At 52.6% G+C, this 22,261-nt stretch overlaps 9 protein-coding genes across 9 annotated transcripts; 5 read left to right on the top strand and 4 right to left on the bottom strand.

Moving 5' to 3' along the window:
• Positions 1 to 1,430: 1,430 nt before the first annotated feature.
• Positions 1,431 to 1,733, bottom strand: BKA58DRAFT_442733 (uncharacterized protein; the record flags this gene model as incomplete). The annotated part of the gene is made up of 1 exon (XM_046173926.1): positions 1,431 to 1,733. One exon carries the CDS (start codon positions 1,731 to 1,733, stop codon positions 1,431 to 1,433), a length of 303 nt encoding a protein of 100 aa, XP_046022898.1.
• A 636-nt stretch (positions 1,734 to 2,369) lies between these two features.
• Positions 2,370 to 4,001, top strand: BKA58DRAFT_471883 (alcohol dehydrogenase). The gene is made up of 2 exons (XM_046175252.1): positions 2,370 to 2,835; positions 2,918 to 4,001. The coding sequence occupies exons 1-2, from the start codon at positions 2,685 to 2,687 to the stop codon at positions 3,868 to 3,870; spliced, it is 1,104 nt and encodes a 367-aa protein (XP_046022897.1). The 5' UTR covers positions 2,370 to 2,684; the 3' UTR covers positions 3,871 to 4,001.
• Positions 4,002 to 6,571: 2,570 nt separating this feature from the next.
• Positions 6,572 to 8,323, bottom strand: BKA58DRAFT_230471 (fructosyl amino acid oxidase). The gene is made up of 2 exons (XM_046166471.1): positions 6,985 to 8,323; positions 6,572 to 6,932 (listed from the first exon to the last, which is right to left on the bottom strand). The coding sequence occupies exons 1-2, from the start codon at positions 8,130 to 8,132 to the stop codon at positions 6,734 to 6,736; spliced, it is 1,347 nt and encodes a 448-aa protein (XP_046022896.1). The 5' UTR covers positions 8,133 to 8,323; the 3' UTR covers positions 6,572 to 6,733.
• Positions 8,324 to 9,673: 1,350 nt separating this feature from the next.
• On the top strand, positions 9,674 to 10,618 carry BKA58DRAFT_321154 (histidine phosphatase superfamily; the record flags this gene model as incomplete). The annotated part of the gene is made up of 5 exons (XM_046167795.1): positions 9,674 to 9,727; positions 9,784 to 10,137; positions 10,192 to 10,278; positions 10,329 to 10,419; positions 10,470 to 10,618. The coding sequence occupies 5 exons, from the start codon at positions 9,674 to 9,676 to the stop codon at positions 10,616 to 10,618; spliced, it is 735 nt and encodes a 244-aa protein (XP_046022895.1).
• Positions 10,619 to 11,817: 1,199 nt separating this feature from the next.
• On the top strand, positions 11,818 to 13,614 carry BKA58DRAFT_230438 (N amino acid transport system protein). The gene has a single exon (XM_046166470.1). The coding sequence runs from the start codon at positions 11,982 to 11,984 to the stop codon at positions 13,467 to 13,469; it is 1,488 nt and encodes a 495-aa protein (XP_046022894.1). The 5' UTR covers positions 11,818 to 11,981; the 3' UTR covers positions 13,470 to 13,614.
• Positions 13,615 to 14,648: 1,034 nt separating this feature from the next.
• BKA58DRAFT_320239 (uncharacterized protein) lies at positions 14,649 to 16,161 on the top strand (the record flags this gene model as incomplete). Its single annotated transcript, XM_046167756.1, has 2 exons — positions 14,649 to 15,975; positions 16,025 to 16,161. The coding sequence occupies 2 exons, from the start codon at positions 14,649 to 14,651 to the stop codon at positions 16,159 to 16,161; spliced, it is 1,464 nt and encodes a 487-aa protein (XP_046022893.1).
• A 2,098-nt stretch (positions 16,162 to 18,259) lies between these two features.
• Positions 18,260 to 19,353, top strand: BKA58DRAFT_230425 (concanavalin A-like lectin/glucanase domain-containing protein). Its single transcript, XM_046166469.1, has 3 exons — positions 18,260 to 18,721; positions 18,801 to 19,042; positions 19,100 to 19,353. Exons 1-3 carry the CDS (start codon positions 18,358 to 18,360, stop codon positions 19,247 to 19,249), a joined length of 756 nt encoding a protein of 251 aa, XP_046022892.1. The 5' UTR covers positions 18,260 to 18,357; the 3' UTR covers positions 19,250 to 19,353.
• A 175-nt stretch (positions 19,354 to 19,528) lies between these two features.
• Positions 19,529 to 20,677, bottom strand: BKA58DRAFT_230418 (uncharacterized protein). Its single transcript, XM_046166468.1, has 2 exons — positions 20,108 to 20,677; positions 19,529 to 19,926 (listed from the first exon to the last, which is right to left on the bottom strand). Exons 1-2 carry the CDS (start codon positions 20,436 to 20,438, stop codon positions 19,589 to 19,591), a joined length of 669 nt encoding a protein of 222 aa, XP_046022891.1. The 5' UTR covers positions 20,439 to 20,677; the 3' UTR covers positions 19,529 to 19,588.
• A 176-nt stretch (positions 20,678 to 20,853) lies between these two features.
• Positions 20,854 to 21,958, bottom strand: BKA58DRAFT_230410 (uncharacterized protein). The gene has a single exon (XM_046166467.1). It carries the CDS (start codon positions 21,663 to 21,665, stop codon positions 21,072 to 21,074), a length of 594 nt encoding a protein of 197 aa, XP_046022890.1. The 5' UTR covers positions 21,666 to 21,958; the 3' UTR covers positions 20,854 to 21,071.
• Positions 21,959 to 22,261: the final 303 nt, after the last annotated feature.

The following is a 22,261-nucleotide window of genomic DNA, read 5'->3' as shown; positions in this document are numbered from 1 at the left end:
GCATGGAAGAGCGCTACCACACCTTTAGCCTAGGACTGACATATGAATGGAGAGCTGATATGAAACACACATGGCCTTGTGACATCGGAACTGTATATCTTGCTGTCGTGCAGGACCTGACCTCGGGAGGTCGGGGAAAGAACAAGGCCTGAAGTAACGTGAAGAAAGTGACAATGGGAATGTATCTAGCATCATGGTAAGGTTTTGACCAGTCAGACCATGGCAGCGCGTTCGAATAAACCCTTCGTCTGAATCAGAAAGCTGTAGTCGGTAAACGTGATGATGACCGAGACACAGAAAATGGGCCCCAAGGATGCTTGCCAATCGATAAGCTTATCCTAGCGCCTTGGCATACGTAATGATAGCCAATTCGCGATCACAATTGCTGCTGGCTGCGTGCCTGTTCCAATTGTGGTGAATGCTAAGGCGTACTGGAAGACTTCACATTGCTTTCAAATCCGTCCGCCGTCTGCGCATGTTACTTCCACCACTATTGGACCTGGTCTGACTATCACCAGACGCTCACGGCGATCCGCGGGGTTGCCTGATGCTGATGCGCTCACAAAGTACGTCACGATCATCGAGTCTTCGTGGGTTGGAAGGCGCAACAGGCTTGCTCGAGTAGCGGATGATCACATAGAATGAAAAAGGCTATCTCACATCACGTAGTCGACTGTCAACGGTAGAGTGATTGCGATGGCTAACAAGAGCTATCAGAAGTTGCCAACTAGGTTGAAATTGAAAGGGTGATTAGACATTATGATACTGAACATATCCAGTGAACATCTACGCATCCTACATGGTGCATACAGTATTGGAAATCATCATCTACTTTCGAAATTCTCAATTTCCACTTCAGGCCATGTTGAGCTCTCCAAACGGCATTCCGAATAGCCTGGCCCATGCTGGGCGCAATAGCAGAGCAAGTTGTGTCACAACCAGCCAAAGCTCGACTATCGCTCCCTCATAGCCAATAAAGAGAGTGTATGCACTGGGAAGATCTGTCAATCGTGACGAGACAGATCGGCTGTGTCAACGTCATTGACCTTCCTCTCAACCAACGGCCTTTCCACGCGGCCCTCGGGCCCCCGAGCCGCGATCGATATCGACACCGCGGGACAGCCGACTAGCGGCGGCTGCTGGCGAGTTCAATGGTCCATGCCATAGCACGGGTTGCAGGTTGGCGGCAGCTCGGTGTGCAATCTATGCACCTGCCTTTGAGTTGAGGCTTGCCGAGCTGGGCGCCTTCATGGTGCCATTTCGTATCGTTGATGCTGCCTGTCAATGCTTGTTCGATCCGGGAACGAGATTGTGGTGGCCATATAGCGCGCGGCTTTGAAGGGCGGCCCGGGTCGATGGGGACAGGACAGCGACTAGTGCGTGCGACTATGCGAACGCTTGTACCTGCATGACGATGTCATGTTTTGTTTTCAGAGACTGGCGTCGCTCGCACGGCTGCTGCTGCGTTGGGAGAAACTGGAGAACCTTCGGTACAATGTCCTCACTCTGCCGAATAGGGTGGAGTCGCTTGGTAGTCCATCGTCAGGGAATGGGGATGGGACTTCGGGTGTAGCTCGCTCGCGATGCTGGAGATGCTCTTCGTCCATGCGCAAAAGGTCCGCTTCGAATTGCTCCATCACAGTGAGAGCTGGCGCAAACTCGGGACTCAAGAAATTCTGGAGTGGCGGAGGGACGGCCTCCTGGCTCGCAGAGTAATGTAGCTGGGGCCTCATGTTGCTGGAGATGTGAAGATGAGAAGACGATGAGGAAGTGGATGCGTTGTGTTGCTCTGGATGAGATGTTGGCATCCTTTCCAGAGGGTCGCGTCGCGTTTATATCACAGTATCGCATGTCGTCATGCTCTCTTCCCATCCCACACGCGCTAAGTCGCGTGGCAGCTCCAATATCGTACCTGAACCCCACGAGCCGTGCGCTGTTTCAATAGAATAATGAAATAAGACGTTCCGATCGCTTGTCATTTTCCCCGATCGCATGTTATTGTCCGATGTACTGGTCACCAGTATCGTCATTGCCTTGTTCCAGACGGTACCCCTGAGACTTCCCGCTTTCCGGGGTCGATCGATCGTAGCGCGTCATCAGGGATGCTGCATCATCTGGCAAGATCCAGGTTTCACCCTAGCAGACAGCACCGTGCGCGATGCGCAAGATGCGTAAGAATTGAAGATGGAAGTTGTCGATGGCTTCTTCCATGCGCTCCTGAGTCTCGTGAGAAATGTCTTGGTGTTGTAGGCTGGCATCGGCTCGCCCTATCCGACAACACCCTGCCTACCTCGGCTCATCGGGCGAAGACGGCCAATGCGGTGACGCTCCTCACGAACACCTCATTGACCAGCCGTGAGCACCCTATCGTCATCGCAACGACACATAGAAATAATGCCCATCCCCACACCTTTCGGCGGTTTTCTGCCCGCTGCTCGAGATCCACCATCTGCATTTCTTGCTGCTTACATAGCAAATCCACCTTAAGTAGACGGTACTGCCCGAGATGCCCACCCCACCCTTCTCCCAAGACCGCCGAGACTGGCTGAGCGAAATTTCTGGACTACTTTCCCAGCGCAAAACCAAGGACGTTAAGAACACAACATCTACGTCAACTGTAAACCTTGGATTTGGTACCCCAAAAGCTTTCGACTCTGTTTCAACTTTCAGTTTGAGATCTCGAGATGACGCCTCCACAAAAGATCAAGCAATGGCTCACGGGCCAGGACGGGCTCGATAAACTCAGGATGGGCGAGGCGGAATGCCCAATCCCTGGTGAAGACGAGGTGTTGGTTGAAGTTCATTCCGTGAGTCTGAACTACAGGGATACCGAAGGTACGTACAGTGGGATGTGGTCACACCTACTTTTGTGGCAGGGTCCAGACGGCCATTTGAACAACGCTAAATACGTGGACAGTCGCCATGGGCCTCTACAACCACCACAAGTCCGTAGAACATCCCCCCGCTATTGTCCCATGCAGCGATATGTGCGGTGTAGTTGTTGCGGTTGGCCCAGTCTCCAACAACACTTCAGACCCCTACAAGAACCCAGCTTTCCAGCTTAAGGAAGGCGATAGGGTCATCAGCACATTTGCGCCGAAACATCTCAGCGGTCAAATCAAGGCCTCAGACATCGCGAGTGGTCTAGGCGGGCCTGCACCTGGAGTACTGACGCAGTACCGTGTCTTCCCCACGCATGGCGTTGTCAAGATTCCAGATTACCTATCTGATGACGAAGCCGCTTGCTTGCCAATCGCAGCTGTAACCGCCTGGATGAGCCTGAACTGCATGCGACCAAATGGCGAGATCATTGGACCGGGCGAAACAGTCCTGTGCCAGGGTACTGGCGGTGTAAGCATCTCTGCAGCCCAGATCGCATCCGCAGCAGGCGCAGATGCCATTGTCACTTCATCCTCCGATGAGAAGCTTCAGCGCGCATCCAAGCTTGGTGCAAAGACCACCATCAACTACCGCAACACCCCCGACTGGGAAAACGCAGTCCTTTCTGCTACCTCTGACGAGGGCGCCGATATCATCATCGAAGTTGGTGGTGCGCAGACGCTTCGCAAGTCGTTCGAGTGTGTACGCTTCGGCGGATTGATCTCTTGCATTGGCTATCTATCCGGCAAGCAAGACGAGGCTGGCGACAGGACGAACACGAACTTGCTGTGCCTGAAGAGGAATGTCACACTCAAGGGCATTGTGAACGGCCCCAGGACTGAGCTTGAGAGAATGCTCAAGTTTTACGACGAGAAGAAGATTAAGCCAGTCGTCGATCGTGTTTGGAAGTTTGAAGAGGCGGATCAAGCGATCAAGTACCTTTTCAGCGGAGGTCACTTTGGAAAGGTTGTCATTAAGGTAAAGGAGTAAATGGTACTATAAGTGTGTCATGAATCAAAATTACCATCATTCAACATCCAGCACTTGCATTACATGCTCAGTTCATCGGATGTCATTGTGCATTATCTTTAAGCTTCGTCAAAAATTATTTTAATTGCGGCGCATCATAATTTACGGAAAGCTGCTAGTCGCAACTTCTACTATGTTGCAAACAAAAACCACTTGTTGTCTGCCGAGTGAGTGTGCCGAGACAGGACAAACTAAGCCGAAGACTAAGCGCGTCGCTCAGCATCAACACTCGCACCCCACTTGCAGAAGGCCATAGTAAAGCGTTCAGTCTCCTCAACAGCCTCTTCATACTCGTCAGTGACAACAAGTCCCTGGTACCACGACCGCTCTGTCTCAGCCAGCACAAGACGTCACTCCTTGCCCTCCTCGAGCGCCCAAGCCAAACCGTGAACACCCAGGCGTAACAACATAAAGCGGCCGATATTTTGAACCCTCAGAGCTCGAAGTTCTCTCGGTCGGCCGTAGGCCAGTTCTCTTCGTTCCCCATCGCAGCTTCGATGACGCGGTAGAGGCCTGTCTGGAAGTGAAACGGAAGCCGGTGCAGACAGTGCATGATGTTGCTGATGTTGTCTTGGAAGGGTTTGCTGTCGTTGGACCATTCCCAGGCCCAGTTGGCGAGGGTCTCAAGGCCCGCGACTAGCGAGGCGCAGGCATCGCACTTGGTGGTGCCGTTGCAGGTCGTGCGGCAGTCGGAGGGGCGGAGATGGTACCGGCAGATCTCGACGGCGGCGACGTGCTCGTGGCCCTGTAATTGGTTAGTTGGAAGGCTTCAGCGAGTGGTGAGAGGAATACTGGCCTTCTCGAAGAGACTATCTTCAGTTCGGGTGATCTTGATGACTTTGGTCCAGTCATCTTTCGTAGCAGAAGAGGACTGTGCGGATGGCTCTGTGAAGCCGCCAGGAGGTATGACGACGAAGTCGTCCATCTCTTCAGCGTCGTTAGCGATACTAGCAGTACTCTTGCTGCTGACGTTGTTGGCAGTCTCTGGGATCTTGGAAGCAGGCATAGGCGTCGCGAGTGTATCCTGGTCGATACTATACTCTGGAAAGAAGTTGTGGTGTGTTTCGAATAACGTCGCGGAGCAGTGAGTCTGAAGTTTTATATAGCACAAGAAGGGAAGATTGCTTAGGGAGTGCCATCAAACAAGTGAGTCTGGAAGAGGCCCGTGGCCATAAGGCATCCTTCGAGAAGGAGAAGGGTGCGGTGAATGTCTGCATCGCACACTCTCGTGGCGTGCATATGACCAGATATCAAGCAGTCAACTATATGCGTCCATCTGGACCACCGTGGAGGGGCGCCGTCAAGCGTACTCAGCTAATGCATATTGCCTGCATCTCTGTTGGCTACAAGCTACAGCGATTGTTTGAACGCAAGCTAACTTCCAGACAAAGTTAAGACTTGATCCTACACGCTTCCTCGACTGAAGCAAACATTAAGACCGAATATCAAACACGACTAGTGCCAGGAAGTCTGTGTGTGCTCTTGCCTGGAGGTACCATCGACTCTCTAGTCGTCGTCTTCATCTCGACCCTTTCTCCCAGCAAACAGTCCAGCTGCGCCCTTCCCCCACATTGTTATCTCCGCAGCAACCCGCCTCAACTCCATCTTCTTCTCCTGATACGTACCCAAGTTCTCATGCACTGCGATATACGCCTCCTCCGACGCCAACAAAATCTGCAACTCACTTTTTCCCTCCACCCTCCCCAACATAAGACCCTCTGGACCAATCTTCAACGCCGGACCTTTTCTGCCATAACGCCCTACTAGGTCTCGCAAAACTAGTCCCGTAAATTGAGCGTATATATATAGTGACCGCACAGTCTATCTTCATCAGTCACTTGATGCATGGTTATCACATTTCGACTTACGTTTGCGCTATCTGACATATCTTCCCCATCATCCTTGCCACTACTACGTTCGACATTGGAAGTCTTCTTCGTCACTTTCTTGACCCACCCCTTCCTGACACCACCATTCTGCTCTTCCATCTTATCAGCTTCACTCTTGGAATCTACTTCCTCTTCCTCTTCACGCTCTGAGAGTTCGCAGTCTGAATTCGAGCCTTCGGCGACAGAAGATTCGACCTCGGTGTAGGAATGGTAATCGGCATCGACGAACACGTAGCTATCTTCGAGTTCTTGGTCTTCGGCGAGCTCTTCGTCCAAAGTGACATCGAAATCGGTGTCGAGTACAACTCCAAGCGTGCCTTCGCTGGGCTTGGTGATGGTGTTCTCTTTGGCATGGTTGTCGTTGCTGCTCGTAGCATGCTCTTCGCGGTTCATCTCTGCGACAGTATGTTAGGAGGCCTGGCCTGTCAGAAATGCTTGCGTAGTTCAGTATGCCCGCGAGTTGGGTGATTGCGCTGCGGCGAGGTGACAGTGCGAACGCTTCCATACTAGTGTAGCTGCGCATATATGCGCCGTCAGGCCTCTGTACCAGATAGCGCCACCAAAGCAACGGTAGATTCTCTTTCACTAGAAGAATTTTGGTGGAAGGCTTCTTGCCACAGGAAAGCGATTCAAAGCATCTAAGCCTCACCATATTGGCATTCCAATAGTACCTCCTTGATCAAGGCAAATGAAGTCATAGTGAGGTAGGCGGACGTCACACGGCGAGTAACTCACGACCACCGCAACACCAACGACACCAGAATCAATAAAAATCTAGTATGAATGGAATAGATTACTAAACCAAGGCGCAATCACTATTTTGAATAGTGGCAAATGTAGAGGAATGTGCAATGCGAAGTCGGGAATGCGAAGCCGCGGAGTAGAATGGTAACCCGTAAAATTGAGAAATGTCGATTGAAGGTACTTCTTAACGATCATAACTTCGATGCTGCTCCCTCCTCGTACTCACTCAACTCTTTCTTGTCGCAATCTCTTGGACTTTCACCAAACTCCTTACCCTTGCGACACTGTAGTTCTTCGGCGCTCTTCCACTTCCAGGCAGTATCTTTCTCCTCACCGTTGCCCTTGCCGCTTAGGACGTTGCACATATATGCGCCGGCGACGGGGAGGAATCTGAGAAGATGATTAGCGTTGCGTCCTTGACGTGAAGGTTAAAGTCACTTACTTGTAAGAGTGGAAGCTACCGCCAACTGCGAGGTATAAGTTGGCGAGCCTTTCATGAGGATGCCGACACATCAGCCAGTCTTCGGTTGGTGTAACAGCGTCGTAGCAGATTCGCCATCTGTCTGGTCTTTTGCTGCGTGTCCATTCCGGCATGGCGTTGTGCATGATCTGTGCGCTTTCACGCTTCAATCTCTCAGGTACGTCGTTCTGGTTTCTTCGCGATGGCATGGTGATTTTGTGTCCAGAAGGAGTGGTAACCGTATTGATGATTTCAGTCTTGATGTCATTGATCTTCAGCGTCCGGTTTGGTTGCGAAGGTGGGATGATGTCGACCTCTCCTCCAATGACGATCACAGGCACTGTTTCGTCGATCATGCTCTGAGTGTCTTGTTCGTTAAGTGTATAGTAAGCCGAGACCCGTCCTACAGCGGTGATCTGGCGCTCGATGCGGTCTTGTTCCTGGATCTTCAAAGCATCCTCGATTGGCGACATAAGGGAGCTGGTCCAAGCTCCTGCTGCCAACACGATCTTGTCGGCTTTCAAAACTTGACCATTCCTTAGCTTTACACCTGCTAGGCTTCGTTGGTCGGCGCTCAGTAACAACTCTTGCACGTCTCCAGTCACCCTCCTGACGCCCAACTCAAGTGCAACCTTTGTGAAGCTTTGCGTTGCTTTCTCTGCGTCGCACCAGCCCGCTTCGCGATTGAAATAGCCCTTTCCGTATTCTTCGCTCTGGATGCCTTTTGTCACAGCGTACTTGTCCAGCTCTTGTGGTTCTAGGTCGCGCGTGTAGTCACCTCCTCTCTCAACGAACGTCTTCCTTATCGCATCACCAAAAGTACCATTTTTTTTGTCTAGCACGACCCAACCCGTCTTGTGGAAATGGCCCTGCACTGCTATGCTCCAGAACCAAAAATGAATAGCTTCATTGGCGAGATTGCAGTAAAGATGTGACTCGTAGTCGGTACGGATAATGCGATTGGTGTCGATAGCTGCTGCTTGCTTTTGCTTCAGGGATGTATTGCTATCCCAACGGTCGATGATGGTTATTCGCGATGGATCTTTGTATTGCTTACCCAAATGATAGGCAGTAGACGCGCCAAAGGTACCAGCGCCTATGATAAGTACTGTAGGCTCGCTGCTTGCCATATTGAACGAATAGTGATCACAAGTTGTAAAGCTTTCAATGTTGTCCAGGATAATGGTGAGGCTTCCTGGATGGTAGATGAGACTGCTTGCGCTAGTGCTGCGGGGTCTTCTGCGGATCCGATGCCCCAGCTTGCCCAAAAACGTGCATTGGCTCGCGCGATCGGGAAGGAACTCAGGATGCCCAGGTACAGCGCCTTTTGACTATGACGTATCAACACAACCATTCATGCTCAGCTATACATGTCATGTACAGTGCGCTACCAGGCCAGCATTCCCGTAGACGATGAAGACGTGATCGTATGCCAAATCGTTCTCCCGAGCAGCGGGCGCGTGCGATTGAGACGCGTCCTCCTCAAAGGTTGTCTCTGCGCCGCTTGGACAGATGACATCCTACAAGCCGGAGAGCCCCGATGGGCAATTTCAGGCTCATCTGGTGACCTGGAACTCGAGAATAGTCGCGGTCGATGTGCGATGCGCGAATCTTGCTTGGGGGCTTAACGTGAAAAGCGTTCATGGTGTGAGCGACAAGAGTCGCAGCGGGCGCAGGGGTAATCGTCGCGAAGAAGAATGTGAGCCTTTGACTAAAAGGTCGCATCGATTACGTCGCTTCAAAACAAAGCACTGTAACCAGGATCAGCATCAAGGAAACACGTCGCGCTGAGATATGGCATTTCGACGATGACGGCGGAGAGAGAGACGGTGGAAGCATGTGGTAGATTGTTCGTGAGAAGTCGCTAATCAGAGCTCGGGGGTGTCATCGCTGTTTCCGAAACATACAGCTCACTTCCGACACCACACACCAGCCATCACTTGACACCAGCAGTGGTCTCGCATATGGCACGTCTCGATACCAGCAATGCAACACGAACAGACTCCTGCTCTGCATGCTCGACATGTTATTGGCGGTATTGTTGGTCAATGGTGTTCCACACTCTTCAAGCAGCGCTCTGTGTAATGTATAGGTACCACTCACTCGTCAACAGCTTCTTACGACCTTCCAAGGAGACGCATCCGTTGCCACGACGTGATTAGAGGGCAAGAGCTGGCGATGGCAAGAGACATGGAGTAAGCAAGGGGCTGACCGCATACCTGGACTAGCTGGTTGCATCATCGGCAACGTGTCGAGGATATCAAAAATCTAGCCCGGAGGCCTTCCTCGGGCTCGGTTCTGAGTGTTCACAACCGGCGATGGAATCACGGTCTTACACCTGTTCTTCAACCGACGAGGCTGCTTGCGAGATGCATTTCCTTGAATGGTTAGCGCTGGCTGCCTCGGCTAACCTTCCTTGTCGTCAGACTCGAAATAACTTTGTATGAATGTACGAACACAACGCAGAGCTATTACGCAGCAGAAGGCAAGACCTAAAAGTCGATGTCACTGCTAGAAATAGACAAAAAGCAGCTGAGGGGCTCCAATGAGACCAAGGTTTCACGCATCAATCTCAGATTCGCCACTACACGATAGCACTTTAGTGGCTCCTTCGGCAAGCCCCACCATCGAGCGTACAATGCAGATTCAGCAACTCTCATCCAACACCACGATGTCTCCCAAGATTCATATCGTACGCCATGCGCAAGGAGAACACAACGCGACCGTACGTCCCAGATCAAGAAGAAGAACCCCGAGATCAATCATACTAACCGGCCACAGCGCAATTACGGCATTCGCGATGCTGTGCTGACAGCAAAAGGCAAAGAACAATGTCGCGCGCTTAGCTCGGCATTCCAACATCATGAAGAAATAGATATAGTATTTGCGTCGCCGCTACGACGAACGATCCAGACCGCCTCGCTGAGTTTTGGCCCTGTGCTCGCGCGGAAAGAGGTGCCGTTTGTGCTGTTGCCAGCCTTGCAAGAGGTCAGCGATATTGGATGTGACATCGGAATTGCCGATACTGCAGATGACGTGCACGCATTTCTACCGAAGCTGTTCGCAGAGGGTGAGCTCGACTTTGACATAAGCAAAGTTGATGCATCAGCGGTGACAGCGGGCTGGAACTCCAAGGTCAGTCGATCTCCCGGTTTGACATCAGCATGCATGCTTACTAACGCCTCACAGGAAGACTATTGGGCGTACGAGAAGCGCGCGATCTCGAAGCGCGCTTCCGACCTGAGGAATTGGCTATACCAAAGGCCCGAAGCGCAGGTAAAGTTGCCGTTAGTTTCCTCTTAATAGCGGTTTGCTAATGGAAACAGGTCCTGGTCGTCACTCATGGCGCATTTGCACACTTCCTTACCGAGGACTGGGAAGTCGAAGACCCCATGGTGGGCACAGCATGGAAGAATTGTCGGTCTGCATCTATGTTTAGTCTGCAGTATAAGCTAACTCTAATATAGGTGAACATCGCGTGTTTAGTTTCACACCTGAGTCGACGGCGGAAGACGCCCACGTGGGTGAGACTTGGGAGAGCAGGCGAAGTAGGGGCGCCCAAGAAGTCGAGAAGGACCCGCATGTAGTGGATGAGTTTCTCAAGACAGCGGCGTAGTTGAGTAGTAGTGCACAAAGGCCGCGGCCTCAGATAGCTTCCGACAACGGCTGTGGCATGCCGTTCCGTCCGTTGTCCAAGAGCCGGAGGGTCCACGAGTAGCCAATACCCGATGTGTTTACTGTAGTAACTTGCCCGAGTACATTTGCGCCCGTTGATCGACGGATTGGTCCCCTCGCTCGTAATCTGGAGTATCACCCACGGCTGTTCGGCAAGCGCGCCATCATGGCGCAACATCCCACGGTGCCCCTTGAGGCCTTTCGGATCCTGGGGTAGACGGTAGCCATGTCCAAGCAATCACATTCATCCCCCATATCATTGGCCGGCGCAAAGTTCGGCAATGCACTCCACAAACCCTGGATCAAAGATAAGCCACGGTCACGCCGCGCCTGCTACGACCCTTCGAGCAGCCAAGCTGCAGTGCGGCCAGACCAAATCACCGAGCTGTGCGTCGTGCATTACCGCGCTGGGTGTAGTCGACGGGAAGCATCGGAGCAGCCTTAGTCAGAGTTTTGCGCCCCGGTACCTGTTCGGTTAATCTATCAAGCCCCGCCGAGGCCCGGGATGGCGCGGCCCTAAAGGCTTGTCGCCGCCCCCATGCAGCCAAACCAGCCCTACGCAACGCCTCTGTCGTCGTCACCACCCAGTGCAGACGCTTATCCCCAGCTTACAGGTTGTCGCGTGAGCACCGCAGCTCTCTTATCTCCAGAACCGCATGCATGGTTCGCTCTGATGTCACCTAGCACGGATTGAGGCGATGTCACATCAAGCACGTCCCCAAACTCACCACTCAAACACGTAAAAAAGCGAAAATTTTACGTCAACTGCGACGCACCATGTGGACCGCGTCATTAACGACGCCACTAAAGGGCAACGCTGCTGGCTGCACGCACCAAGCTCTGGTACGATGCGAGCAATAGACCGAAGTTCGCTAAGACCCTCGATAGCCAGCTTTCGGTCAACATCGGTCGCCCAGCATGCTGGGAGCGCGCGGGGGAAGGCCGCTTGGAACATTCTATTACACATGCAGAACATGCGGAGAGATAAGGCGTGTTGATATAAGAAACAAGAGTAGCCGCTGGCCTGGAAAACGGTTATTCCTGCGTGCCGCTGCTAACTCACACTACCTTCTCACCGGTCCCACGGTACGTCACAGACAGTCGATATCACGCGCCGCCGTCTTCCCGATTCCGACGACTGGACCTGTGACCTACACTGCTACTGCTACTTTTGGGGTACCGGGCAAACTAGCTCGTCAGCAGGCGCCAAACACCAAAAAGTCGCGAGTGCCCTCGAGCTTCCGACTTCACCGCGACTCCACCCCACCGTTATTTTTGAATAATTCATATTTGCATTTCCAAAGATGCAGGAAGTACCGCACGCCAACGGGCTCACGACGGGCAACCCTGAACCACAATACGCCTCCAACGGCGTCAACACTGGCGTTCCCGCGCGGCACTACGCTGCTGCACCGCCAACCTACCGTCTGGACGACCTTTCGTCTGAAGGCAAGAAGAGCGACCCTGAGCTCATGATGCCCGTCGACAAGACTGCCACTGTCCAGGAGGGATCGGAGAAGTTCCACCGTCTCGGCTGGAAGCAACTCACAGTCTGCCTGATTGTCGAAGCTATTGCGCTTGGTTCCCTCAGTATCCCTAGCGCGTTCGCAACCCTCGGAATGGTTCCCGGTGTCATCATGTGCGTTGGTCTTGGTCTCGTCGCAATCTACACATCCTACGTTGTCGGTCAGGTCAAGATGCGCTACCCGCATGTCAACCACTACTCGGATGCCGTCGAAATCATCTGGGGTAAATTCGGAAAGGAACTCACTGGTGTCATGTTTGCGCTCTTCCTCATCTTGCTGGTTGGATCACACGCGCTCACCGGAACAATCGCCTTCATCAACATCATCGGAAACTACACCACTTGCGCGCTCGTATGGGGTGTAGTATCCATGATCATCTTATTGGTTCTTGCTCTGCCACCCACATTCCACGACTTCGCTTTCCTGGGCTACATCGACTTTATTAGTATCATCGCCGCCATCTTGCTCACCATCATCGCGACTGGTATCCAAGCGCACGATGCTCCTGGCGGATTGAGCGCAGTCAACTGGTCCGCGTGGCCTCAACCCGGAACTTCGTTCTACGAAGCTTTCCTGGCGACCACCAACATCATCTTCGCCTACTCCTTCGCCGTCTGCCAATTCTCCTTCATGTCTGAGATGCACACCCCCAAGGACTACGTCAAGTCCATCTGGGCCCTCGGTCTGATTGAGATCTTCATCTACACCATGACAGGTGCTCTCATCTACGCTTTCGTCGGCCAGGAGGTCAAGTCGCCCGCTCTTCTCTCTGCCGGTAACACCGTCTCTCGCATTGCCTTCGGTATCGCGCTTCCCGTCATCTTCATCTCCGGTTCCATCAACGGCACCGTCGTCTGCCGCTACATCATGGACCGCATCTTCCCCACCTCGCCCATCCGCTACGTCAAGGACGTCAAGGGCTGGGGTGTCTGGGTCGGACTCATCACCGTTGTCACCGTCATCGGATGGATCATCGCCGAGGCCATTCCCTTCTTCAACGCTCTCCTCGGTCTCATCTCCTCCCTCTTCATCTCCGGATTCACATTCTACTGGCCTGCGCTCTTCTGGTTCCAGCTCGTCAAGGAGGGCAAGTGGAATGCAAACGCCAAGAACATCTCCTTGAGCATTCTGAACTCCATTGTCTTCGTCATTGGACTCGTTGTTCTTGGTGCCGGTACCTACGCATCCGTCGAGGATATCATCACACAGTACAACTCTGGTGCTGTACGAAGTCCCTTCACGTGCTCTGCTCAGTCTTACGCATAGGTACGGGATGATGCGATCATGTATATATACCAAGAAGCCCTTGAACAGGCGCTTCGCTTATTACGACTTATGAGTCTAGCATCAGCATAGCGATGGCAAATCAAATTTCAAATATTCTATCATCTTTTGCTATGTCCACAGTCTTTGCACCTCGTTGATACCATCTGGAAACTCACGGCACCGGGCAGCACCCCATCCGCGGTCATGATCTATGGGTACTATGCAGCATTATCACTTACCTGTTTGACATGATGGTACATATGAATATCGCATTGCGATCTCTTCGCCCATGTCGATCATGGCATCGACACCTGAAATGGATTTGCTCCACCCCCTGCGCCGCACCACCCCATACAGGAAATTCACTGAACATCGGGTCCTAGAAGTCTACATTGCCTTCAGGTGTTTTCGACCTTTGGGTTTTAGACTAATGTATACAGCAGGGCACCTCACGACTTTTCTTCCCCTACCTGTCTATCCTGGCTAGTAATGTGAAGAGTAGGACAGTGGGAGTGACACTATCCACAGAATACATAGCCTTGAAACAACTGAGAAGTCGACATTGCTTTAGAATTGGTCCATCTTTCGACTTTTGTCCGAATGTAGACAGCACGTTGCATCGCACCTCTTCATTTTCTTCCTAGTGCGAGGTGGTTCTAGGGAAAGGGGAACATAACGGGTTGCGCAATCATCTTCGATAAGAATAACGTGCGCGCTTTTCGAGCCTGGACGAGAGATGCTGCAAACGTTCAAGACTGACTGCCCAGTGCTCTTGGCCGACGTTACAAGTTGGAAGTCATATTGACTACTGACGACACTCATCTAGCCGGTACGACTACCCATGATCATGGCTAACTCTTCCAGATGAGTCGCTGTAGGCTCCTGCCTGCACTCCACCATACGATTGGCATTGCACTGTCTTCCCTTTCACGGGAGTCTGTACGTACTAGTACAAATGGAGACTAGCGCGACTGATGACGCAGCCCAGGTGCGCAGGTGATGAATTTGGTACGTATACCCATGAAGCTGTCACCACCAAAATACGCAACAGTGATTTCACACACAACCAAGGTCGCGATTGAGTTCGTTACCATGGATGATGTTAAGCCTGCGCTCACTACACTTCGCCTGGGGTCCAACCTCTCAGCCTTATATGAAACCGCTTTGACCGACGATATCATGCCAAAAATACGACGCGGCAGCAACGATGAGACTGCTCGAACTGATGGTTTTGTGACAAAGAGGCATCACGAGAGTGAAGGCAATACACCCGGAACGCAGCCTTCCGACCTCATCAGTGCTCTTCATGCGTTCATACAGAAAGAGCGCAAGACCAACTTCTCGTTCTTGTCACAGCACAGCCATTGTCACAAGCATCAAAACGAGCTACTCGTAGTATCACAGGCGGACGCCGACGATGTTCAAGCGGTGCGTGACATCGCCGGGCACGATACGACCGCCTACAACGACTGGTTTACCTTCACCGAGCCGCTGAGATCTGACGGCTTCGCCCGCACTGTCACGATCGATCTACCATCCGACAGCCGTGTTACCGTCGAGAACATGATTATCACCGCGTTTGGCAGAGTGAAAAAGACCCAGTGTAGAGCAGCTGCGTGGATCCGCGATACGTACTGCACTGCCGAAGACGATATGTGGGCGATGAGGCTACCAGAGCCGCAGTACGCGGAGCAGCGCTTATGGTGGGAAGGTACTGGGCAAGCTTTCCGGCTACTGGACTTACCTCTGGAGATGCGCGAAGCCATCTACTTGCACGTCATCGGGCCAGTCGTTGTGCCGGATGTTGTTACACAGCGTGGTGGCGCAGAGAAGCTTGTGCTTGGATACGGCCTGTCATACGATAATCCTGAGCGCATAGGGCGCAATCGCGACCCCAACATACAGCGCCCCAATATGTGTATCATGCGCGTCAGCCGCCAGGTAAAGGCAGAGGCCACTCAAGTCGCCAACCGCGATACCGTAAAGCGATTCACAACCCTTCGCACGCGTGGGGACGGCATTGGGCCCGCTACGTCACCTGACGAAATCTGGCGCAAACTCGGGCAAATCGCAACCCCTGCTAACTTCCTGAAGAGACTACAACTCGAGATGACTGCAACAGAGTTCTTGGCATTCGGCGGCATTTGTCCTCAACTTGGACAACCGCTTCAGAGGGGCGTTGTAACGATTAATATTACTTCTATGGCTTGGTTAAGAAACCTCGATACCATCGATTTCCGCTTCATTGGTCCCGAACATGAGCTTGCCAACTGCCCTTGGACTGGCCTTCATCCATGCCAAAAGAAGTGGATTGACATATTTTTCATCACCGCCTGGAATGATCTAGTCGCTCTTAGGAATTCAAGAGGAATTAAGTATTCCATGAGCGGCTGCATCAAAAATTCTACTCGCGATTACTGGACTGGGCTCTTGAATGACAAGCGCATTGATCATACTGCCAGTATTCGTCTTCTCGAACAGGATGTTCAAGTCACTATGATGAACAGTGAGGAGCCCTATGTAGGCATCTGGGATATATATTGACCGACGTTTAGACACCTCGCTTGCGTGCAAATGCTCCAACCCATGTGTAGGCGGGCCGCGCTTGTTCCGGGTCCAGCCGCACGAGATGAGATTGATCGAAGGCATACAGGCCGAGCTGGATAAGGCGTATTGGGATTTTGAAGACTGAGGCGAGTTGTATTTGACCAGGGGTTGCCGCATACTGAGGTGGATTTAGGGCTGGAAAGATCGGGATACCTACGCGTGGCGGATACCGAGGTGGTCTCCCAAACCAAGGGCTGTTGCAGAATTGGAACGTATTGCGGAGTTTGAGGCAGTCTGAGTCACTGCTGGTTAGTTTAAAACGATGAGAGCTCCTTTGAATCTTCTCATATTTGACGGACGGGGAGGAGGCGCGGCTCATGAGTAGAGAACTAGCAACAATGAGCATGTGTAAAGCACAGAGGCCGATCACATGCCCGCTCCTATGACTCTATGGTTTCTGAGTCGTGCAGATGTTGAGTGCATTGTTGTGGGCACCTGGTGTTTGGACAGCAGATCATCCATAGATTGGATTTGGTGATGAACTACGTCATGATCTAGCCTTAAGATGGTTAGCCGGTGGAGCTGATCACGTGCCGTTCAAGAAGCCGCGGCCCCAAACCGAACACCTTGACTTTTGACGCGTCCTCAGCTCGTCTACTTCAATCGCTGAACCTACGACCCGACGTCCACCCCGACGCCGACATGTCACAATTTTGTCGCGTTACTCGATGCGCAAAATCCATGTAGTCGTCCTGCATCAAATTTGTTTTCACCAGCGAGCGCCGCACGAGGCTGCCCTGCACTTATTCGCTGTGCCACGAAATGAGTTCACGTCACCAATAAGGGGCATGACCACTCCAGGCAATGGCTGGGTCGTATATATAGCTACCGAGTAGACAGTTGCAAGAACTGGACGTCTATAGTCATGCCGAGTGGAGTACCCTGCCGGCGAGGTGGGATGCAGCAAGCGTGGAGTGAACATCTTTTCACTTGCGCGGACCTGTGATACCCATACCTTCTTCTTCACAAGATTCGCAACAGCTTTTACGCTGGCACACTTTGATCATTGTTTAAGAGGACGAGGAGATGAGAGAGAACTAACAACATTGGGCTCGGGAAGAGGTACAGCGATGGCTTCTTCCACTTGTACGTTCCATTTCAGTTTGATGCATACCAGAGTCAGCAAATGTAAAATTCCAGTGACAGAAAAGAGATTAGCCTTGTTCAATGGGTAGTGGTAAGGACGATCGCCGCTGCCCAGTATAAAAAAGAGCTAGACAACGGGGTTCGGTGGGAGCACATGCATGGTTGTGGCTTGCGGCCTTCTCGCCTCGGTGGGATTCTAGGGCAATCCCACCCTTCCAGGGTGAGCACGTTCAAGAGACCTCTTCACGGTGAGCGCAGTTCTCAGACGTATAGTCGAGGTCATGAGCGAGATCTATTATTCCCAAGGATGATTGGTAGGTGAGGGGCGTCAGTCTATGAGCCACGGTGCTTCAGCATGACGAGCACATTTCTAAGAAGGAGCCCATCTGCACAGTCATGTTGTATAGCGCGATTATCGTTTTCACTCTACGGCGCCTAAGATGTCAACGGCAGCCAGAACAAGACCCCTCACCCCGTCCTCGGCAGCGCTAGTACACTCCTTCCGCCCCCTCGCTCACGTACGAAACATGATAGGCCCGTCTACAAATCCAATACTCCAAGAAATCCATAACATTCACGCCACCGATGCACGCATGCTCCTCGACCTTCCTCTGCATGTCGTCCATTGGTCTTTCGGGCCGCATTCGAAGCACTTCCATTCCCAAAACCAGGTCATCCAAGTCCGATTTCGATCCTTGAATCGTGGTTCGTCCCGCGCCTGCAGCATGCGAGCTATATTGGTGGACCCCGATCCCCGATGATTGGACCGGCTGATGTCGTGCATAACTATGGCTTACACTGGCTTCGAGAACTTCCTCTACGATAGAAAGATGGTACCCGGTGGGCATATGATCATTCAGTGGCTTGCGGACTTCACCGAGAGTGAAAGAATCGCTGATGAGTCTGGTTGGTTGCTGGCCAATGCAGAAACCTATCGTAGTGTCCGCGATGTCGGCCTGTGGGCCATACGCAAGAAGCCACTAGTAGAAGAAAGGTGAACGGAAGCGCGGAGCATCCAAATGTGACAAGTTTTTGCGAAGAGGAATAGTTGCTTGTAAGATGTGGAGGCGACGTCGCAAGAGATGGACGATCAGAGCACCGGGAAAGGTACATAAGACACCCGCACCTGCTTCATATCCATCCATATCATCGATAAACAACTCACCACAGCTCCGACTTCCGTACATCGCCCAGCATGTTGTTCTCCACTGCTACAATTCTTCTGCTCTCCTCAACCGCACTCGCAGCACCCACTACCCTCCTTCCCCGCGCTGCTCAGTGTGGTCAATACCAATCTCAGTCATCTGGGCCATACACGCTCTACACCAACGGCTGGGGCTTCTCCTCCGGAACGGGCTCTCAATGCTCTCAGATCGACAGCTATAGCAGTACAGCTGGTTTAGCCTGGTCAACAACATGGTCATGGTCTGGCACGCCCAACCAAGTCAAAAGCTACACGAACGTCGACACGGGCTTTACGAAGAAGCAGATCGGTAGCTATACGAGTATGCCGACGACGTGGAAGTGGAGCTACACTGGAACCGATTTGCGGGTCAATGGTATGTTACCCGTGCCTTCTTTCTTGCGTTCTCTTCATTGCTGGGGTCTGTAGGCTAATTATCATGTGCTATCCCACAGTGGCGTACGATACCTTCCTCGGCTCATCAGCCAGCGGAACCAACCTCTTCGAAGTCATGGTCTGGCTCGGTGTCTACGGCGGCGTATCACCCTTGTCCGCGAACGGATATCCCTTCACACCCATCGCTACCGTCACCATTGGCGGCCAGATATTTGACCTTGCCTACGGCCTCAACGGCTCCGTCAAGGTATACAGCTTCGTAGCTCGCGGCGGTCGAGCGACAAACTTTAGCGCTGACTTGGTAAGCTGCGTCCTTAGATCCCATGGTGAAGATGCAGGAATTAACGTGTCGACACAGAACCTGTTCTTTAAATACCTGTTGGCAAACTATGGAAGCAATGGTTTCACGAGTAGTTTGTACTTGCAGGTCGTGCAGGCAGGCACGGAGGTGTTTACTGGAAGCAACGCGAAGTTGACTACGACGGCGTATTCTATTGCCATCAACTAAGCAATGAGGTATCGCATACCTCGTAGCACGTTACAAGACTACTCGGAAGTACTGTCCCAGTCGTCGATGTTGAGCAGATGTAAGGTCAAGCAAATGTACAGTCTGAGAGATGCTTGTAATCCAGTGCGCTTACTACAAAGAGGCTATGCCTGTCGTCCTTTATCTATCCATCTAAAATTCGTCAAAGTGTTATACAAACGGTCGGAGCATGATCCGTGACCCAAATGCGAAGATCCATCGCTGCCAATATAAGCGCTTCCCAAACGCCGATTCGCCATACCCATGTGCGCGCCCGTCGGCGCCCCTCATTTTGCTTCCCAAGCCTCCAGGGCTGTGCCCTCAGCCCCTCACATCGATCTCGCTAGGGTATGCTAGCGCGACGGCGTCGCCTTCGAAACCCGCACCGATGCCCAAGAGGTCAACTCTGAACCTCTCAGTATCGCTCTGAACCCTCAACCGAGGCTCCGCAAGATCGTAGTCATCCCTGCGTGATGATGCATCGCATGAACTGGCTACTGATCTCACAGACGAGGCTAGCTCATCACCCATCACATCTTGTGCGCGATAATAACGCTGTCGCACCCAGTGGAAGTAAACGGCAAGCGCGTCGCGATGATTCGGGATGCCGATGCAAGCGAGTGAGCGACGGAACGGGAGCTTGACGGCGTAGGGATAGGCTGGGAACGGGTGGGTCAGCTGAGAGATCGAGAAAGTTGGGAAATCCACCAGGGCATCGTGCGGATGTCTTGGTACGCTAGACCATACGGGGCATAGTGGCCTGAGTTCGGGCGCAGCTAGCCGGTGGTGTCGGAGAAGGAAAGAAGTCGGAGGTGTGGACGGGACGGTAAGCTGACTTACTGTTGCGAGACATGATGTACGGTGGCGGATATATCTTAGAAGCTTGGCTGTGGTTGGGCTCCAGAGTGTGCAAGTTGGGCGGTAGTCGAGTGTAGTGTGACGATGAAATATGTCTGAGTGAATATGTGATGATAGACTTCTTGCAGTGGGTGACTGAGTCTATGTAGTCTCTTCTCGAGGTGCAGAACTGGAGTAAAGTAGCTGTTGAGAAACGGGCAGATGTACAAGGCGTCTTTATAGTATTGATGTGCAAGGTGAGAACGAGGTTGGCAAGTGAGCAAGTCAGTATATCCGCAGAATGAGCAAGAAGGTATTGCGCATACGCGTCCATGGCACACTTATGACTGTCACAGCGGCCGTCTTCACGACCAAGTTGAAGCCTCACGACCAAGGCATATGCCCTTTCCCGATCGAGCAGGCAACCGTAGCCGAGAAGTCGTCCTGGGGTAGGTTCGCCAAGCTAACCACCGGCAAAAGCGTCAAATTTGCTGCAAAGGGGAACTCATCTCAGCTGCGATGGCTGAGGACCCTGCACGAAGATCAGAGTCGTTGGCCGAAGCGTGACGGTGTTGACTCCTGATAGGCGTGGGCGAGGGTCGGGCGTGATGATGTTGCCGAGCCGCGTATTGCGACCCTCTGGCAGCCCGTTTCAAAACCTCACCGGCCGAGCGCTGCAGGAGAAACGCACGAGATCGGGGGGCTGAATCTTAACATCGTCGGCTGCTGCGCGTCGCATCTCCTTTGATGTGCATACTATGTACGTCAATAGGTCCTCGATCAGAGAACGCGTGGGCCTCGAGTCGCTGGCATAGCGGCAAGCGCGGGGCTGCCAGCAGCTCTCCCACAGGGCTCTCTGCGTGCGTCTGGCGGCGTCACTACCTAGGTAGTCAGGGTCGGCCAACGAAGTCTCCTTCATCCGCCCCCATTGCTATCACCACGTCTTACCAGCTCGCTTTGCGCAACTTCAAGCCGCAACTGTGGGACGCGCAAGCGCGCCAAGCGGTATGGGTGAGTTTGACAGCGCGTACACACCTAGGTCGGGACAAGCAACGCCCAAGAACGACTGAATGTGGTCGGCATGGTTTCTGACAACAGGGGCCACATGCTCAAGTAACCCATGCTCTTCTTTTCTTTTTCTCGTACTTCGACGATGTTGCCTCATCATTCTGCAGCTTCTAGACCGTTGTTGGTCATCATTTGCACTCCGTACGCACGATTTCAAAGACAGAAGGCAGTCGTCCCGATGGGCGGATAGACTGCCATGCCGTCTCATCAAACGAGGTATACGTAGACGCTGGGCGCGAGTAGCGCAGGCTGTAAGGCTCACTGCACTAGCCACAACGCCGAACCGTAAGAGGAACAAAGTTTGCTGATCGGTGTAAGATGTGCCACAGCGTTCCTGGAGTAGCAGTGGGCCCAGACCTAGCCGGGGAAGCTCTTGAGATGTCAAAAAGTCTATTCGATGACACGGGCCAGATGTGTGCGACGTGACTTCACGCTGTCGCATCTGCACACGGCCCCCAAGCCCAACAGCCGGGCACGCGTAGTAATGCGACATGCAAAAATCTTGGATATTGGTAATGCTGTTTGAACCGAAGCTTCTCCGGTCTTCAGCGAGCCAGTGCCGCAGGACAGAATGAGTGAGGGTCGGCAATCATGTCGACGCTTAGGCAATAGGCACTCTGCAAGATCCAACCAAACCTTCTGCTTTCCTGCATTATTAATTGTGAAGGTATAACCATCCACCTGCGTCCTGTGTTGTGGACATGGTACAGAGCTGCATATGGCTGTGCCACGTCTTAGCTAGCGACTGCTGCTGTCAGCCTTTTGGCGAACAACGCCTCGGCCGAGTCGGCTCCTCTATCACTGACCCAGTGTAAGTAAAACGGAGCGCAACAGGCGCCAGTGAACTAGCAGTATCGTTTTTGTGATCGCAAAGTCGTCGCATCTACGGTGATGTCGACCCGGGGTCGTCATATGTCCGGTGTCCAAATGCGACCTCCGGATGCAGCTACAGCTCAGGCGGCAGCAGGTGCAAGGAAGCTCTTGTCCAAAAGCGATCGATACCTGGGTATGAAACTCCTTCCATTTCTTGCACGTTTCTCGCTCTCATTCGCTCCATGTCCCTCTCGATAGTCAGCGCATGTACGGTGG

Source organism: Alternaria rosae, assembly GCF_020736505.1.
Source record: "Alternaria rosae strain MPI-PUGE-AT-0040 chromosome Unknown BKA58scaffold_8, whole genome shotgun sequence".
In the NCBI taxonomy this organism is placed as follows: Eukaryota; Fungi; Ascomycota; class Dothideomycetes; order Pleosporales; family Pleosporaceae; genus Alternaria; species Alternaria rosae.
The sequence above is the reverse complement of the archived record's forward strand: the minus strand, read 5'-3'. Positions and strand labels throughout refer to the sequence as shown.